The 20,439-nt window shown below is 41.8% G+C and overlaps 1 protein-coding gene across 5 annotated transcripts in view; it reads left to right on the top strand.

Annotated features, from left to right (window-relative positions):
- pxdn (peroxidasin) overlaps window positions 1-20,439 on the top strand; it is a 57,356-nt gene that overhangs the window by 12,564 nt on the left and 24,353 nt on the right. For 2 of the 5 annotated variants that reach the window (XM_076299651.1, XM_076299647.1), the window contains exons 2-7: window positions 4,631-4,702; window positions 5,482-5,553; window positions 8,495-8,566; window positions 11,072-11,143; window positions 16,642-16,713; window positions 18,560-18,729. In XM_076299651.1, coding sequence (XP_076155766.1) covers window positions 4,631-4,702; window positions 5,482-5,553; window positions 8,495-8,566; window positions 11,072-11,143; window positions 16,642-16,713; window positions 18,560-18,729 — 530 coding nt within the window. Of the gene's footprint in view, window positions 1-2,438; window positions 3,139-4,630; window positions 4,703-5,481; window positions 5,554-8,494; window positions 8,567-11,071; window positions 11,144-16,641; window positions 16,714-18,559; window positions 18,730-20,439 lie in introns of those variants that run through there. The other 3 variants (XM_076299648.1, XM_076299649.1, XM_076299650.1) reach the window with 3 other exon arrangements.

Genomic DNA, 20,439 nt, shown 5'->3' with positions numbered 1-20,439 from the left:
AATCCTCCCCCACCTTTCTTATGCAGCCCTTGCCACTTAATCTACTAAACCCCTCTTCTACTGCACTTTTACCCCCCCCCCCCCCCCCCATAAATGCACAAATAGGCTGACACCAGACATAATTTCACTGCATTTCTTACATCCAGTAACTATATGCATGTGACAATAAACTTCCTTGTATCCTTGTATAATGTGAATGACGAGAATATCAGAGACATTCTTGTCAAATAGTGAACCCATCACCTCTGGACATTGTCATATGTCATTACATAAGGTATAGGTACTTTACATACCTGAAGCAGACTTTAACAAGTTCAACAGTGATTAAATGTAGTTAGCTTCAGTTTGTTTGCTCCCTTGATCTTACCTGCTTGACCCACAAAAAATGACTCTGAGAGGACTTCTGCTTTGACAGCCGGTGTTGTAAACCAGGACATATAGGCCATAGAGAGATTGTTATATTTAAGTGGTAGCTCTTCCTAACATCTTAAAACTGTTCATTTTGAAGCGGTCTCCTTGCATGAGCCCATAAAACTATGGTATATACATTTGTATGGGGAGTCAATGCATTGATATGTCTTGTATCTGCTCATGCTGAGAAAATAAGTGGTCCCCCTAAACTTTAGCATGTAATTTTTATATACTATATAATGTACAGCTACAAATCAAAGCCTGTTTCCCCGGCATATGGATCCTTGAATGTTCTGTGTGTGTGTCTCCCCCCAGTCAGGCCTGCCAATCCTGGCACCTGGTTGGTGAATCCAAGCTCCATTAATTTGGGAGCTCCCTGCCAAGGAACAGAATTTTGTGGAGCATAAACAAACCGCTGCCCTGACAAGCTATGAGTCACCGATTATTTGGATCACCACACTCCAATCTCACTGGGTCCACGTATCCCAGCAACTGTATCAGCCTGGTCAGAATTCAAATGGGTATTTAAATAGGACAGACAGTGTGTGGAAACCAAGAGCGGAGTGCTCTGTAGAATCTTTGGTGGAAACTTTTGTTGTTTTTCTGGTCTTATGGATGGTCCTATGCTTCGACTGGTTTGAATTTTGGAGGCGATTAAGTCTGAGCACCTTTTATTTGTGGTGTTTCAACTACTGTGAGCTCACAGGTCAGCTTCTGATATGTTGGGCCTGGTGGACATGGGAGTATTTATTTTTCACTTTCAGTTTTGCCAGCTTTTTTAGTCAGATTTATGTCCTGCTCAAGGGGCATGATTCCATTTGGAAGAAGCAGTTCCTGAACTTGATACTGCAAGAGTATATTGATAAAAGAGAATTTTCACAGACATTGGTTTTCATGCTCTTATATTATTTTTACCAGAGGTGGTATGTGAAGCCAACATGGAATAGAGGCGCTCTGGTAGATGTTTGTATAAATCCCCAAAAGATCTCTTAATGACCGGTTCATTTTTTCCAAAACTTTTGAACAGCCTCCTGCTAATGAAAATATCTCCAGAGAATTATAAACAAAAAACAATAAATTAGTGGGTCTGTTTATTGGAGCAGTGCCCTGTTTCTTCCTGTTATTTTCTGAATGACTCAACATCCCAAGTGACCTTCCTCTGATAAGCCGCTGAACAACCGCTGACAATGTGTCCTCTCTGCAGCTGAAGAAAATGTGTTGAAAGGATTGACGTTGAATGGAACCTTTGGAGTTGAATGACATACATCTACCTGGAGCAAATATTGCACTTCCTGATGGATATGCCTAACGGCTAAACTCAACCTCCTTTTTACATGGCTCTAGCACCGTGTATGGTTTGTCATTCAGGTCCATGAGCTGGATAACAAAACCTCTGGAGACGTTCAAGTCCTTTTTTGCATTTTGATAATGTAATGAAAATTCCAGTGATGTCTGGTTCTCTTAATTCATACAGTTAACAAAATGTAACAGTACACAAACACACTAAGCCCTCATGCTGTTTTACTGGATGTACTAGCAGTTTTCATGCACTTGGTCGTGTCTGGAAAAAAGGTTTAGATCAGGTTTATGCCCTCATAGATTGAAATCGACTTGGTGAGGTAATTCCTATATTGCCATGAAACCATTGACTGACAATCTCTAAAAATCTGTCTTACTACTTGGCCTCCATGTGTACAGATGGTGATTAACCTGCATAACTTAATATCACGGTCTTCTGATATATGGAATGAGGAGTCCTCTCTGTGTAGTACTGCTGCAGGCAGAGTTCTCCTGCTCACTCACTCAAGTACAACTCAATGGAATTCTGGCCGTCAGATTCCTATCCTGAGGTATGCAATATTTTCCACAGTGTACATCAAATGAAACGGCTCCGTGCACTTCTGCTGAAAGCATTGCCTGGAGCATCACGTCAAAGGATTCCCACAATGCGGGCAGCCCCTGTTGGAGCATGCCACACTGGCCACAGTGCAGTGTGCAAGAGGCATGCACACACACACACACACACACACACACACACACATTCTGGTACAGGCTGTGCTGGCGCTATAGGTGGGAGGTGTGTATGGGGCTGTCAGGCTGAAGAGGTCGTTTGTCTTGTCCCCTGGTCTGGGTGTCTGCTGTGCAGAAAGTGCCGGCAGCACCGGGAGAGAACATTTCAGATGAGGATTCAGGGTCAGGCTCTATGAAATGTAAGCAAACAAGTCTTGGCTTGGAATCCCTCGAAAAAACTTCCACATAACCACACTCACCCTTTTAAGTTGGAAGCCTTTTGTAAGGGGTGAACCAAGAGAGGTGGATGTTTTATTTGATACATTGTAACATTCCCAGACTTTATCTTGACTGTATTTGGATTTGCCCTTGGTTGTTATCCTGACATTATAGAGGTTTCTTCTCAGGTTACTTTCACCCACAGTTTTAGTTATGATTTATGAAACCAAAGAACCACACCAAAGACAGCAAGTGATCCTGCCAGAGCTACTGCTGTTACCTTTAGCACCTCTGGCACAACTGGAGCATTCAACATCTACTGCATACAAGGATTCTTCTCAGAAAGCAATGGCATGTCGTACTCAAGCCAAGATGTTTTTGAAATCAAATATGCCACGCCATAAACACAAACCAATGTCTGTCTAATGATCTTACAATTCTGGATGGCACTCAGGATTTTGGACATGTAAGACCGAGCATTTCACATCACATGCACATGTATGTATGCATGTATGTCATTGTGTTGTTTACTGAATATGTATATTGATATGTTGGAAGTAAGTAGCTGACTACATAAAAGTTGTGCCTTGAATAAATAACTGGAATAATGATTTGGAATTCATCTTCCATTTTCAAGGCCTATATGCACTGATATGATGTCATTGTAAAAGTAGAATACATCAAATCGTAATGAGTTGCAAGATGCTTACAGCTTAGCCATTCGTTTTTATGGTGAATGTGTGTTTGTTGATTAGCAGTATGCTAAATACACCATTTATCCCTGCAGTAAGTTTCTACGCCGTCTTAATGGACAGGGACGTAAGTGCTTCCAAAGGAGAGGAAGTTGCAATATAAAAAGCCTGCTTCTATAATACCATCCAGATGCTGTGCTTTCTTTCTCATTTTTTCGTGGAATGGATGACCCAAAAACATCTTGCCCTGCTCTTAAAAATCAGGTCTTTTTGTTACGTTTGCAAAGAAACTGAAGAAAGCAGAGTGCAGGAATCTATAGTTTTATGATTTGGCTCTGGTGGCTGTTGTGCCTGCTGTAACTAAGTAACACAAGTAAACTGTTTTCAGACAGAAATACGCTATAACAGAAAGAATTCTGTCAGTCTTTGATTACTACAGTACCTTCACACAGATTTATGACCCTATATCTCAGTGGTTAAAAATGGTCATTGCTAAAACGCTGAAATTATGTGTGGTTTTTACACACATCCATAGAAGCAGCTGCTTCTTAAACTGTGTTTTTCTCTTATTATTATGTTTACGCCTTGTGACTCAGTTCCTAGATGAGCATGCTCAGCTCTTGTCTGTTGCTGATGAGAGACTATGTGGTGAGGGGAGAGCTTGGTAGATGAGTTAGCTATGCTTGTGTAGACAGCTTTATCTTTATTATGGCGATTTCCCGCTGTCGTCTGGGCATTTTTGTGGTTGGTTACTGTCTCTCTGTCTGCCTTGGTGCACACAGGATGGGTCAGCATCAATGCTATCAGTCTGGTCAGGTTTTTAGGGCAAAGTTGCTGTCAGCTGAGTAGCCAAGATCCTTCACTTGCAAAGACACATAGCGCACAGAGCAAGGCTAAAATCCATGTACGCTCTATCCTGTGACCTTTTGTTGCAGCAATGTGACCTCATGGCAAACTGTTTTTGTTGTTTACTTACAGTATGTTCCTCCCCTTTACAAACTAAAATGCTTTCTGTGCAGCATAATGGCCATTTACCTGCTTTCAGCTTCATATTTAAGCATCTTTGCATCATCATGATAATTCAGAAAACTTGGAAGTTAAAAAAACTCTTCTGTTGCCAACAACAACTGGCCAATAGTATAAAGGATCTCTAATTACCACAGATTTTGTGATTAAAAAAAATACTTTTATGCAGTCAGTGCAAATGACATTACAACACAAATATTGTATGTTACATAAATTGAACAAAAATGTGAATGGCTCATTTGTCTTTTTTCTTTGTTTGTTTTTCTTTCTAGAGACCTGAGATTCAATAAAATAAAAGACTTACAGCCAGGCTCTTTCAGACGACTCAAGAACCTCAACACCCTGTAAGTACCATATGTCACTGTAGATGGACCCTCTCCATCTACCCTCAATCTAGATGTCTCTGATGAAGTTGCCCTCTCTGTGGAGCCCTCCTTATGTGCTTTTAAACATATACTCTTCATCTGTGGGAATTAGGTTTGCTCCTAGCTTGCAACCTTATCCATCCATCCAATTCTGATTGCGCTCTTGACTAACTTCCACCAGCAAACTGAACGCAACCCACAAGTACCCCAGTTGCAAATATTGTGATGGAATTCTTACACTTCTTTAACAGTTTAGTACACAAACAACAAGTCTTGTCTGGCTTTGCAATGCAATGTCAGTCTCCAGCTCAAACAATCAAGAATACCTTTGTGCCTCATTTGTCCTCAAACCATGAGAAAGTTCAATATTAGTGTCTGTCTAGCACGAAAATAGCCACCTGCCACACTACAGAGTCTCTTTTTCCATGTGATCTCCTCACTGTTAGCTTCCACAACAGTCATGACTTGCACGTGGAATGCAGCTGTTTTCAGTTAAGAAATAAAAGTGAGCATGTATATAGGTGTATTACTTAACTAGGCTTTTTCAGACTATGTCAAAGGCATGAAGACACCTCAATTTTTAGAATTTGGGAGTTTTGTGTGCCATTTAAACTGAGCCATCAAATACACTTATATGAAATGCTTAAGCCAATGATATGGCTCCCTTATCTTCCATCAGACTGGTTACTGTATAAATACTGAAATTCTGAGAATACCCTTAGGATCATATAAGCTAATATGATTTGCTTCTTTTTAAGCCTCTTAAACAACAATCACATCAGAAGAATCCCTAGAGGAGCCTTTGAAGATCTGGAAAACCTGAAATATCTGTAAGTTTAGCCTTTTAATCACAGATTGCTCTTGATTGATTGATGATTGTCTCTGTTTTTATTAGATGCTATGAAGCATTATCATCCCATGGTAATGAAAATGAAATAGTGTGTACAGAATGTGCCAGATGCAGCTAAAAAAGAATGTCTGATCAAAGAAGGCTGTTTTTAACAGGCCTTTAATGAAATTTATCCTCAAATCCTAGCCCAAGTTCACACACACCAAAGACTGTTCACCAGTGCCAGCTTTCACAAAAGCTGAACTTCACCCGACGCACTGACAGTTGTTGTTATAACATAACTCAACTCTGTCCAAGTTCAAAAAGCTGGGGAACAGTTTTATCCTCAAACACACAGATCCCTGTTCAACTTCATTGTTCTTAATGAAAACTGAACAACTTAAGGGGAAGTGTGAGCCGAGACATTCCTGCTTGAGGTTAATGGCTAATCGCCCTGAATGTATCTGTCTGACTGTCTTTCCCCCTCCCCCTTTAAAAACCCAGACCATGCAGAGCACTGAGACCAGCCTCAGCTGTGTTTAGCATGGGGGAGGGGGGCATGGCAGAGTTCCTGCCTTTGTTAGTCATAGCCCCATTAGCAAGCAATAAGCCTCACTTGTGGTATTAGCGTTGTCTGCATTTGACTGGATATTAGGTGTTTGTCTGAAGCGTTCCTCTACACTCCACCTTCCCCTCGCCCAACCCTAATCACTGACTCTTCCAAGTTTCTATCAACAATTTACTGCCATTAATCTGGCATTGGAAGACATTGTATATTTTTTGCATCCAATTTTGGTGTTTCTTTCTACAGGGGTGGGTGTTGGTGTTCTTTATGTCTATACGCTTTTTTTGCCATGTAAACAGTTGTGTCTGTTGGCTGGTGTCCATGAAAGACTGTGTTGCTGGAGTTGCTATGCACTGGGAGGCAAAGCAATGAGGTTTTCAGTTGAGTTTACTGGGTAGCTGCATGTTTCATGAACATTCTCCCACTCTTAGATGTAATCAGATGTCGACCAATGTAATATCCATCATCTGGAAGCTTTCCTACGATGCATTCTGTCTCAGTAAGAAAAGTGACCGGTCTGGAGTGTCTGCCTCCAGTAGTAATTCATTCAGCCCTGAAACCTTTTGGCCTTTTCACATCTCTGCACACCTGTCCATGACTGAGCATATTCCTCTCAGTATCACCACCACAGCTGCACTAGGACGGCCCAAACATCACAAGCAAATGGCACTTCCTGAACTTTCATGTGAATTAGCCAGCTGTGCAGCAAAGCCATGGAGGGGAGGTTAGGTCCAAGCCTCTGGAAGGTGCACCCCATTATCCTCACTGTACCCCCACTGTATCCATTACTATGTTATAAGCACCAGGCTATATGCCCCCATGGGCTTGTTGTGGATAGTTAATTGAAGGTCGGGGTGTTGTACAGCTAATCTGAAGACAGCCCTGAAGTGCAGCCCCTGTGATCACAGCAAACTGCCCTGTCATTCTAGTGGGCTGTCATGATGTGCTCCCTCAGACGACTGATGCCTTTGTATATCCATCATGAAACACCTTTCCACAGGCTATATAAAGTGACATGAACTGGCACCACCCAGGTCACAGGTCAGCTCTGTGATGTCGAGGTCAGGTTAGAATGTCCTGCACACACAGACAAGTGACGGACATAAGGTGGGTTATTGAGTAGCAGTGGTTTCCCGTTGTCAGACTAATGTGTTTGTAGGACGAGAGTATAATTTTCATGCTGAGAACATCCCCCAAAAAAATGTTAACCTGGACAATATTGTCAAGGCATTTGTCCAAATACAATAGCTCAGTTGTTGAAATATATAATGCAACCATTTTGGCACCAGTGTTGCTTTTTTTCACAGTTGGTCCAACCCAGACGCTGTTAAGTGCTAGGCAGTCGCTTAAGGACAGCACTATTAATTTCCTGCTGTGTGCTGCGTACACTGCCTGTAAATAATAGAGAGTCCACTGGAAAAGGCCAAAGGATTTCAATGCAGGCCCGCCAGTTCCCAGCACCACCAAACGGCCCCTGGAGAGAAGACTTTTCAGGCCGAGATTCCTCTTTCCCACGAACACCACTGACTCAGAGGCATAGTCGCCATCACCAGAGCAACAGCTCATGTCAAGAGGGTTATTGTGTGGTCACCAGATGTGGTGCAAAGCACAGCAATGCAGCACTCGAAGCCAAACAACCATGCATGGTTTAATTGGATAGAGGAAGCCAAACAATCATGCATGGTTTAATTGGATAGAAGGCTTTGAAGCGCCATAGTATTTATATCTGTATAAATATATTTAGGAGTTGGTGTGTTTTGTACTATATTTGTGAAATAATATATACCCTCCTTCATAACAAAATCTTCTTCTTTCTAGAAGGTACTATCTATTGAATGGCTGTTTGCTGTCTTCAGATGTTAGACTATAATTTTATATACCTGATCATGTTACCTCTCATTTTTAACATTTACTTTGCCACTCCAATGCTAACAATAATGTTGATATAGTCTCTGTGTTTTATTGTGTCTCCTTTTTCAGTTTTCTGACATATAAATGATGGCCTCCTCCAGCTGTGTTTTGATTGGAGATACTATACCATAATTAACGCCCTTGTATTGGTGACATAATGGACTTGGTCCCATGATGATAACTAGCTTCATATTGCTGTTATGATTTACTAATATTTCATTACTGTACTTTTGAATTTATAAATTATCTTGCTGGTTTCTCAAACTGACAGCATCCCCATGAGAAAGTAGCTTAAACAAGCAACATGATAATTTATACAAGTAATGGAATCCCCCTGTATCTTAAAGACTCCTTACATCTGTTCATTCTGGCAGCAATTACTGACTCTGAAAATAGTCTACATTTTCCCCCAGCAGTTGGTACCCTTTTGTGTGTTACTAATATTACTGATTATTTCTCCTTTCAGCTATTTGTACAAGAATGAAATCCAGTCAATTGACAGGCAGGCATTTAAGGGGCTTGTCTCTCTAGAGCAACTGTAAGTGACCTCGTCCTCCCTCCGCCTCCTTTGCTCCTCGTGTGCTTCGTGTGCTAACCTCTGTAGCCCGTTGACCTTTCCCTGATGCCCTCTGCCAGTCCACTTAGGGACTCTCCCATTCTGCAGTCCAAGCTCCAGCTCCACTTTGCAGTTGTCAGATCACCTTGCATAGCTTTGAGGCGCAAAGCTCAGGGTGGGTTTGTCTCCCTTCAGCCCTGTGCTTGTAAGCCCAAAGCTGAATGCAAGGCAGCACACTGTATACTTGGACTTGGAGGGGCGCAAATGAAGAACCCTAAGCTCCCGATGGTCCCATCTTGCATGCCGTGTGTGCACTGAGCGTTTTGTGTAGCATCCCCGTCCACCACCACTACTACCCGCTGCATCCTCCAGCCCCTGCATGTTTAGAGCATGTGTGCTGGCGCCCATGTCTGTCATTCAGTTGACAAGTGAGTGGCGCCCTTGCATCTGGTATTGGTGCCGATTTGTCAGCAGCCTCTGACAGCCATTGCTGGGTAGTCTGTGCCCTACCTGTGTCCTCTAGCCCGCTGCTTGCCTCATCTTGTCCAGCTTGCCACTCCTGTGTTCTGCCCAGTCGTGGTACAGACATTGCTTTGCCCACATCAGCTGTGAGCTCACTCCCCAAACCAGTGAACTCCGAGACATATTAGTTCTGTGTTTTAACTTCTAGGCACTATTCTCTGCTCATGCCTGCAGACTTGTGTAAGCCTATGCAATGTGCATTATAACATTGATTGACATTTCATCATTGGAAGCGTTTGTGTGTTTGTTTGTTTGTTTGTTTGTTTGTTTGTTTGTTTGTTGTCTTTCCATAGCTACAGACAAGCTTTCTTCTTTCCTTCTGCAACCTGTATATATAACCCCCTTCTCAGACAATCTATTGCATTCACAGAGCACTTCATTGAAAGTCCTAGAGGGGATTTGAAGTGATTAATTGAAGCACAATGTTTAATGTTCAGGAGAGAAGTTTATATTGTTCTTCTGTTTAGTAAGAGATTATTGCATACCAAGTAGGCAGAGTATGCTTTAATCAAATGGAAAGTAAAGTATTGTAACATTCTTTGCAGGTTATTACCATAGCATGCCTGCTTCTCAACAGAGACGTGTATAAACAAGCCGTGTGCACCCCCTCCCCTCCTTTTAAAGAGCTTTCACCAGCCTCCAAACCACATCCATTCTTAACAAATGACTATTTATATAGCAGAGAAATTAGAACTAAGGCCGCCTGTTGCCTTTTAACTGTGTGAAATTCCCATATGGTAATGAACTCTTTTATTTGGTGATGACAACGCTATAGCTGTGTTTTCTCCTTTTTTTGTATTTGTGTTTCAGCCACAAGTATGCAGTACTGTGCATTACAGGCCTAGTGTTTTATAATGAGATTTGTCTTCGTCTTTCTTTTACTTTACCATCAGATATTTGTCTTCTTATCAGCAGTATTAAAATATCACACAATTGCTAGTGCACAAATCAAAGCTGTTTAAGTAATGGGATCTCCCAACCTGTGACAGAGCAGTTGAGCCTTTTGGACACAAGGTTGAATAATTGTAATTGTGTCCTTATGCTTGAAGGGGAAACTGTTTGTTCAGCTGTTAGGAATGATTGAACACATAATGAAGTCACTGCTCAGGTATCTTTCTTTCTTTCTCTCTTTCTTTCTTTCTTTCTCTCTCTCACACTCTCTCTCTCTCTCTCTCTCTCTCTCTCACACACACACACACACACATGCACTCACATGCACACACACTTGCTGTGAAAGAGCATGTTTGAAAACGAGTTTGCCACATTTCTGGCTGATGCCAATAAAGTGCAACAAATCATTCTGCTGTGTTTTCTCTTGGATATTTGACTTGGATAAGGTCTGTGCATATGTAACAACTCTCCCAGTTATGGTTGCTCTGGTAAGATGTATCATTCTCCGTCAGTAGAAAACATAATGTTAACACTTCAATTGTATGTAGTGAGTCAGAGTTTTCTGCTTCTCGTAGCTATGCAAACATATGCTTCTCATTTAATTCCACTAGTATGTCACAGACATTTGCTTAGTTCATGTGTTGCCTGATTCACAAACATTCATATATACATTTTACATGAATATGACATTGGGTTCTAGTATGTATTCCCTGCTTTCATTCTCCATGAGCCATTTGAGAGTAGTTTACTTATCCAGCTGTGTGTCTTTTTTATGGCAAAGGGTCATGACCTTGCTACTAAAGGGTGCAGCATAAATCAAAGAGCCCTGTTCCTTTAGGTGTCTTTGTGGACTGTGCACAGAAGCATAAAGTTTACAAATGCGTTCCTGAGCTTTCAAACTATGCACTACTGCTTACTGCCACTGCCATGCTACTTCCTACATACAACTCTACTAGTATGCATTTAGCTTGTTTGGTGAATGCCAGTGTTATGTTATGCTAGTGATATGTTTTTTTTATTATCATTATTTTATGTCTGTTTTTCTTGACCTTTTGTAAATCTTTTCCCTTGCAGGTATCTGCACTTCAACAACATTGAGTCCTTAGAGCCTGAGTCCTTTGCTCATCTGCCCAAGCTTGAACGCCTGTGAGTGGCAAGACCTGCCCTAACCTTTAACCTTTCACCTTTGCTTCTCTATCCAGAACTGTCCAAAAGAAGAACTCTGTGCACTAGTAATCAAATCAAACAGAGAGCATTCGTTGAAGGAGTGTCTTGTTTACGCTTCATGACGCAGGAGAGAGAGGGGGGAGGGCAGAGGGAGTAAGAGATACAGATGATCTTTATGTGCTCCAAAATTCCTGTAACATCAGGACAAGCAATTTCCCTAATGGCTCCCTTGTGATTGTTCTGTTTTTGAAATGTTGTTTTCAGTCCAGGCGACAGAGGAATGAATGTCCAGCCTTGTTCTATATTTGTCTTTAAATAACGGCATCAAACTCATTTTGATGCTACTCTGGAGGATGTAATCTCTGACATTGCCGATGTGAGCCCAGAACACCTGGTACTGCACTGTGTAACATCATAGTTGCACCATTTTAGTCTTGTTTTAGATTAGTTGGGTACCCTTTAGCCTAAATGGGAACCAGTACATTGGCAATTGACAGAAAGGACCATTCCTACATTGTGTTACTGTAACTTTGCTCAGGTCTCCTGCTGAGCTTGAATTGAGTAATTGCATTGATGGTCAAATCCTCATGGGCTTGTGTGCTTAACATTGGATCTTACGTATCTCACGTTATAGGTCATCCTAAATGCCATGGTCATTCAGTCCTAATCGATAAAGCCTCCACCCCTCCCAGAGCTAGAGTTCATACAGCTATCCATTATCCCTTCACTTCTTGAACTCAACTTCCTCCTGGAACCCCCTCTACAGGGAGAGCAGGTTCACAGAAGAGAACTTCTAACGGCAAATTTGGTAAACAACCCTTCTTACCTAATTTGAGGGTGCTGAGTCTGAATATTTTGTTTACCAAGCTCAATTCTGAGTTGCCGCATAATCAGCATTTTAACATAAAATAGTGTTTTTTTCTTTTGCTTATTTTTCCCTAAATTGGGTTGATTTCAAAAGTAATCACTAAAACCAAATTAAAGTGTTCTCTAAATACATGTTTGAGCATTAAAGAAGCCATACTATAGTTAATTAACGTATTTAATGGGGACATGATTACAGGTAACATGTAATAAACTCGGAAATTCTAATCAAACACAACCATATTTTTATTGCTAACATAGTGAGTCACTCATGTGGTGTTTAGTGCATTTCATCGCAATAACTAGTTGCACAGATAACCTTCAACTCAGAATATATCCTACAGTACAACTTAGATAGCGGGAATAAGCCTAATGCAGAACTGCATACCGTCAGCAACAACCGACAAGTAAAAAACATTTTACTTCTAGTAACACTGGATTTGGTATGTGTGCTTGCCTCCATACTAGAGCTTGATAATGTGCTCTTCTAATATGCCATTGAGCAGCATCACTTGTTGGTGGTAGAGCCTGCAATCCTCAACATCTAGAAAACAGAGTTGCTCTGGCATAGTGTTGTCATGATACCAAAATTATGACTTCGATACAATACCTGCCATAAATATCTTGATACTCGATACTGAAACGATATCCAAATCCTAAAATATCTGGAAAAGAAAGGACGCAGGCCTCCTCCAAGTGTATTGAGTCATTTGTGTTGAATTTATAGTATAAGTGAGTACTCTTTTGATCCCGTGAGGGAAATTTGGTCTCTGCATTTAACCCAATCTGTGAATTAGTGAAACACAGCACACAGTGAGGTAAGGCACACACTAATCCCAGCGCAGTGAGCTGCCTGCAACTACAGCGGCGCTCGGGGAGCAGTGAGGGGTTAGGTGCCTTGCTCAAGGGCACTTCAGCCGTGGCCCACTGGTCAGGGCTCGAACCGGAAACCCTCCGGTTACAAGTCCAGAGTGCTAACCAGTGAGCAAGGCTGCCCCTCAAATTTGGTGCACTTTTGGTCAATTCTTGGTTTTAAACTTCTAAACTTCCTACATAATTATTATTTTCGTAGTCAGTAAAATAGTAGTTTGTGTGTGAATAAGTCCTTTATTGTTTGTTATAGCTCATTTATATTGTGTGGTGTTTTGGCAATAAATTACCTTTAAATAGCCAAAGTAGGCTAGATTCAATGTTCAAATTACTGCATGCAAATCACTTAATGTTATGCAGAAGAGCCTAATCTTTGATGTAGGCTACCCTAGGCCTTCCCGTTTTTATGGGATTTCTTTGACAGTTGCACAGGGAAAAAAGTGAAGATAGTCTTCTTTGCTCCCAGTGTAATTTAATAAGTATGTTTCAACCACTCAGGTCTTAATCAGATAGGCCTACACCATTATCTGTTGCAATATCTGTGTGCATTCCTACATTAGGTCTATTTCTTTGATAGTTAACATAATTTGCTACCACATAACAAATACCAAACAACAATACAGAAGTTTCTTACAAACTTTCCTGCATACTTCTTAAATGTGCTGCAGTCAGATGGGTGTCCTAAAGACATTACTAGATCTTGAGCATCTATTACCAGTGTTGAATGAGCAGTTTTTGCAGTGATCACTACTGGACATTCCACATTGCTAGACAGCACTTGAGTGAGGATGACTAATTTCCACTTCACAAATAACCATCGCTATCTGCAATAGCTACAGTACAGGGACAATAATCAGTTCATAGCTGAGTATTTGTACTAGGTCCACTTCCCTTTCCGCATCATTTGCAGTAATCATGCACTGGAGAATGTTTCTTTTTGTTGCACTATAAATGATATCTTGTCTATTTGTTTTACAAATAATGCAATCTCCATAGCACTCTTCAGCACGACTCAAACATGCACACTCTTCCAGTTTTCTGCATTGCTGGAATTTGAATGATAGAAAAGAGCACCAGTGAGATGTTTTAACTAGGCAAGCACAGTCGCCTTTACAATAATAATTTAAAAATACAGTGTAAATCCTCTATAAAGACTGACAACTGTTCATAATAGTTAGTGACAAAATACTTTCTACAGAAAAAAAGCAGTCACTTACTATTCTATCAATTTATTATCAAGGAATCTATTTTGTTTCTAAACGTCATACTGAATTTTAGCTATTATTTCAATTTAGATTTTCATTTTAGCTTATTTTCATTTGCTACTTGAGGGTCATTGGGGTAATTCCTGTCCTGTCCTACAACATATCTGATACACAAAGAGTATATTACAGTTTTTTTCAACTGCTTACACACTAAATCTTTGCTTGTCACACAATTTTCTAAACATGTCCTCCAAACATCATAACCCGACACCAAATCTGCAAAACCATACACTAATTCTCAGTGTTTGACTCAGTTTTCAATTGACTAAAACACATTTTGCAAAACACCACACACAATTTTCTACCTAACACACAAAAATCTAACAGGAAGTAACTTCATTTCGTTCTTCAAACACAACCCATCAAAATGCCACACTAAATCACCAGTGCTTCACTCTTTCTCTTCATATGTGCAAACACTCTTTACTTTACTGAACACCATCCAATCATTGCCTTAGTATAGGTCTATGAATAGATATACTCTCTATATAGGTATAGACCCTTTCAATCTGCTCCTAGAGGATTTCCGGTTGAAATATTCAGATCCAATGCAGATACTTTGAAAATTACAGTAATCGGACTTTAGCTTACAGTAATGTTCTACAAAAAGTTGACTTTATGTAAAATGTGTCTTTTTACTCTATTTTTGTTTGTCCCCATGTTACAGTACCATTAGCTCAATACATTTTTCTGTGCCTCCAGAAATGTCTTAGGAACGCTTACTGTAGAATTGTTTGTTCTGCAGTTGAAAGGGTCTATAGGCCTATGAATACATACTGTACACGACCCCCTACATACTGTACACGACCCCCCCCCCCCCCACACACACACACACACTTGTCTTTAGAAAAAAACAAAATCAGTGTTTTCAAAACTCCATGTACATCTGGTGGTCACTGTATTCTTCTTTGCTTTTTTTCTTGTTTGCTGTAAAATGCTGTATTCACAACAGCAAATTATTTGGGAAAAATCACTATTTTTGGTTTCAATATTGCTTGCATTTTTACTGTGTATTTCAACTTCTCTTTGTTGATACCGTAACTTTTACTCTTGTGTGGAAATACATATAGAAAGCCTAAGACAGAAGAGCTTTAGGTTTTGAGCAACAGTGTGTACATGATGTATCCAAAATGTCATATTATGACAAAAGTGTTTGTAATGTGAGGCAAATGTTTGCTTTAAACATGTGTTTTTGACATTTTGAATGTTGTGTGTCATTTTGCTGGAGATTTGGGGCATTTTGCATTTTGTGTGAGCAGTTGTGGGTTTTGTGTGTGGAGTTTTGAAAAATAGACACAGAGTTTTGAAAACGTGTGTAAACAATTGTAAAAAACTGTAATGTCTTATTTTTTGCAATTCCTATGATATCTGATGGCAAAACCAAAAACGATGTGAATCGTGCTAATTATGCTAATTAGCAAGCTTAAAACTCAAAATTGAGCTTGGTAAACAAAATATTTGAATTCAGCACCCTCAAATTGTGTGAAATAGCCCCTTTACCAACTTTTCCTCAAATTTGCCAAAAGGACTTTTTCTGAACGTTTGCTAGCTATCTGCTCTCCCTCTACTCCCCCCAGATGTCAGATCTTGGAAGCAAATCTGAATTCTTCCTCCCAGAGCTCATGTTTACGGTCTGTTTGTGGAATTCAGTGCAGACCTTCTGCTTGCCTTAGGAGAAAGAGTAGGCCTACCTGTGCTGAAGGCATGAACGGGGAGACAGGCTTGGATAGGTGTCAGGATCAGGAATTTTAGGGAGAAGGATGTGAATTGTCGTCCCTGAACAGGGAGAAGGGCTTGGATAGGTGCTAGGATTAGTCATTTTAGGGAAAAGGATGTGAATTGTTGTCCATGAAAGGAGAGATGGGCTTGCAAAGGTGTCAGGATTAGGAATTTTAGGGAAAATGATATGAATTGTTGTGATTTTATTTATTGTTTTTTATCTTGTATTTTGCAATAGTCCAATAGTCGCCCAATTGGCAATGAGTGATGGAAGCTCCAAATAACTTCCGATAGTTGCTGGGAGCAGGATTGAGTATCTTGTCCCAGATAAAAACAAATAAATAAATAAATCAAAATATCTATATCAACACATACAGAGCCTTGGTTACAGGGCGGCATATTATATGTGCTAATAGGCTATTACAGTAAGGTATAGATTAGATAGAAATATTTAGAATTTGCATAGCTATATTTTTTCATTCTCCCATTGCCAGTAATCAGTAGGCTTTTGTTTTTGTTATCATTCATACTCTTGTATGCTACTGTACAAGTGTTGTATATAGCCTGCAGTGTTCAGAATGTCATCATAATACTCTTCATTTGTTTGGGGTTTAAAATAGAAATGTCCAAAAACATAAACTCATATGATGTTAGATAGTCCTCCTCCATAGCTCTGCAGTGCTGCCATGTGGAAGGAAGTGCTCTCAGAGTTGTTTACATGTGATATCCTGTCCTGTCTGTCCTTGTGTTCTCTTTTAGATTTTTGCACAACAACAGAATCACCCAGCTCGCACCGGGAACCTTTTCCCATCTGCAGTCCATGAAGAGGCTGTAAGTTTTTTTCTCTGTGTGAAATGACACCAGCTGTGTTTGTGCGTGCGTGTGAGTGTGCATGTGTGTGTGTGTGTGTGTGTGTGTGTGTGTGTGTGTGTGTGTGTGTGTGTGTGTGTGTGTGTGTGTGTGTGTGTGTGTGTGTGTGTGTGTGTGTGTGTGTGTATATGAGTGAGTGAGTGAGTGAGTGAGTGAGTGTGGTTTGTGTGTGTGTGTGTGTGTGTGTGTGTGTGTGTGTGTGTGTGTGTATGTGTATGAGTGAGTGAGTGAGTGAGTCAGTGTGTGTGTGAGTGTGTGTGTGTGTGTGTGTTTGTGTTTGTGTTTGTGTGTGAGTGTGTGTGTGTGTGTGTGTGTGTGTGTGTGTGTGTGTGTGTGTGTGTGTGTGTGTGTGTGTGTGTGTTTATGTGTATGAGTGAGTGAGTGAGTGAGTCAGTGTGTGTGTGTGTGTGTGTGTGTGTGTTTGTGTTTGTGTTTGTGTTTGTGTGTGAGTGTGTTTGTGTGTGAGTGTGTGTGTGTGTGTGTGTGTGTGTGTGTGTGTGTGGAAAGCAGCCATGGTAAACATGGATATGGTGAGCTCCCCAAAAATGAGTGGGGACTTCAAAAGGGGAAAACAAAAAGGCAGACGGACACACATTTCCACGAAAGCGTCCATGCTTCCCTATCTCCCTCACAACACTGGCTGCTCTGGTCAGCAGAGACGCACACATTCAAGTTCTCGGCGGTCCTCGTTGGGCTTGGCTTCGCACCCCTCTATTGCGCCGAGCCCCAGACACACTGCACGGCCAATGTTTAGCCAGCGTGATTATTTTTCCTCTCCTCCCTCCAGAGGAAACAATCCCATTTTTTTTTTTTTCTCTGTGGGGTTTTGTTTGAACTTGGGCCAGAGTACAGTTAAAGTGCTGCAGTGTGGAAGTCATTTGAAAAGCTGCGTTTGCCAGCTGTGCGCTGTCATTGGTGTCAGCAGCAGAGTGACCGTCGTCTGGAAACCTGGAAAGGGCCCGTCACACCATTCCATCCTCGCCGAGGGCGCGACGGGAAAGATGCGTTACTGCTGCACTCTTATCTCCCCCCTCATGGCCCTCTCAGGCAAATCAAGATGGACTCTCCATCACTAGGAACACATGATAAGAGAAGCCCCATGCAGAGCAGCACTTTTACTGCCTGAGTCCATGAGAGGTTTACACTTCCCTGCGGTGCTCTGTCACTGAGAACTGAGGGAGGACTTTGAAGACAGCCGCGCGAATCTCACACACACACACACACACACACACACACATATACACACACACACATATACACACACAAACAGTCTGTCTTACTTCATCTGCAGTCTGCACTGTGTGTCAAGGACACCTTTAGCCGTAGCTCCCATGTCTCATTTCATAATAAAGGCCACATTAAGGTTCTGACTGTATATCACGATGGCTCCGGATATCAGTTTGAATTATCTGTCTGAAGTCAGGTCTCACCAGCCAGGAAGAAGGGCTGACAGAAGGAGGCCGTCTCTACCCTGAGGTTCCATAAACTGTTATGACTACTGCTGCTATCACCAGGGCTTGGAGATATTTGCACAGCCTCTGGGTGTTAATAGCATGAGAGGATTATTCAGGATGTATCAGCAAGGGAGTCCCGAAGTGGTAGCTCTGTGTGAATGTAGACAGGCTGTGCTCCCAATGTTGCCTGCTAAAGACCACTGTTTTTGTGTGTGTGTGTGTGTGTGTGTGTTCGTTTGCTTGTATCTGTGTGTGTTTCTCTCTCTCTCTCCCTCTCTCTCTGTTTATGTGTCTGTGTGTGTATGTGTCTGTGTGTGTGTGTGTGTGTGTGCGTTCGGGTGTGTCCTGCACAGGCGTCTGGACTCAAACACACTGAACTGTGACTGCGAGCTGCTGTGGCTGGCTGACCTGCTGAAGCAGTATGCAGAGTCGGGGAACGCCCAGGCGGCCGCCACCTGTGACTATCCCAGCAGACTGCAGGGCCGCTCCGTGGCCACACTGACCGCTGAGGAGCTCCACTGTGGTAAGGCTGTGTGATCACACACACACACACACACACACACACACACACACACACACACATAATGACAATTTACATATGCACTTTAAGTCGTTTTTCTATAAAGGCATATAAATAAATGTAGTGTCGATATGCCCAGTCTATATGCATCCATGCACATTACACTAATACATTGAGACTGAATGAAAACAAGACTTTCAGGTGTCCATATATGTGTAGATACTGTACATTACACACACGCTCATACGGTCTTACATTCCTACAAACAAATGCTCTCACAGGAGAGGTCTTGCTGCGAAGAACAAAACATGGCCTGTAACTATGTAACTTGATTTGCAGTGCAGACTCTGGTGCAGAGAGAGTTGGAAATGTTCAGCTTATTTGTTGTTTCTTTGGCCTCCTCATGGTGATGTTTGTGTTGTTCCTATTGGCCAAGCCAGTTTCATCCAGATATATTCCTGAAAATGTGGAACATGATCTGATCAATACTGATCAGCAAGCATGTGACTGTTGTTTTAGCCAGGTCAGCCAGGCAGCAAGCATGTGAACAGTGATGTTGTACCTGTTAGGACCCATGCCTTAGTGTTAAGCCAGAAAACAAACCCATTTCCCTTTGGCTTAGTAAATAAAATACATTTCAAAACAGATGAAGACTTGTCACATGTCACTCTTGCCAAAGTCTCTTCACTCTAATGAGTTCAGAGCCTGTGTGATGATACAGCTTCTTCTTCTCCAAGCTTTGGAAGTTAGAGATCTGTGTTTACTTCATTTCTTATCTCTCTGCTGTTTAAATGCTGGTCCGCACATACCAACGCTCAGCTTACATGCATTGTCATGCATGCGGTGATGTTGCAGGTGTGTTAAGCACTGAATATACCAATGCATTTTATACAACTGCCATGTTGAAATAACCTAGAAAGCTGATGATAATGTGGTCTGTAGGTCACATTCCTCAGGTGGGACTTAAAGTTCAAGTCCAGCTGCAGTCTTTACCAGCAGAGGCCTTCAAAAAGGGTCAGTGGTGAAGGTAGTCCACTGGCCATCTGCTGAACTAAGGGCTCTCAAGTCAGTAGGGGGGGGTTGGTGGAGTGAGACGCCAGGCCTCCCCATGTTAGTGACACAACCCAGATGCAGCTCCATACACCTGTGGGTGCTGTCTGGGTGCTGTCTGGGTGCTGTGTGGGTGCTGAGTGACTTTAGCACATGCTAAGATAAAGCTCACTGCTCATGAAAGGACCTGCTTGTGTTTGATTTCTTTTTCCCCTCCCCTCCCTTCATTCTCCCCCACCTCTCCGTGCACCTCACATAAAGAGCCAGTCCATGCAGCTCAATCTTTCATGTTACATTCAAGTAATCCTCTGTAATCTTCTGAGTCATTCCACACACACACACACACACACACACACGCACACATAGACACGCACGCTAAATGCAGCATTTGTTAAATAACAAGAAAAGCCTCCATCTGCTCTTCACAGTGATATTCAAAGCTCCACAAACCCACAGCACTCACTTCTCACCTCACCAGCCCGACCTGCCCGTGCTTGCAAAACTCCCCCCCCCCCCCAGACCCACCCACCCCCTCCATGATTCCAGCGCTGGCAGGATAAAAGCACGCCCCTTCTGAATGGCACCATAAACCCCCTCCACCCCTGCTCTCATGCTCTGCAAGAACACTGCACCAGCCGAGCAGCCAGCTGTCAAAACAGCCCG

Source organism: Alosa pseudoharengus, unplaced genomic scaffold, assembly GCF_046254945.1.
Source record: "Alosa pseudoharengus isolate Yale_2024_CS ecotype anadromous, Long Island Sound unplaced genomic scaffold, YU_APseudo_1.1 YU_APseudo_1.1_scf_22, whole genome shotgun sequence".
Classification (NCBI taxonomy): Eukaryota; Metazoa; Chordata; class Actinopteri; order Clupeiformes; family Clupeidae; genus Alosa; species Alosa pseudoharengus.
This window is presented reverse-complemented; position numbering and strand designations above follow the sequence as displayed.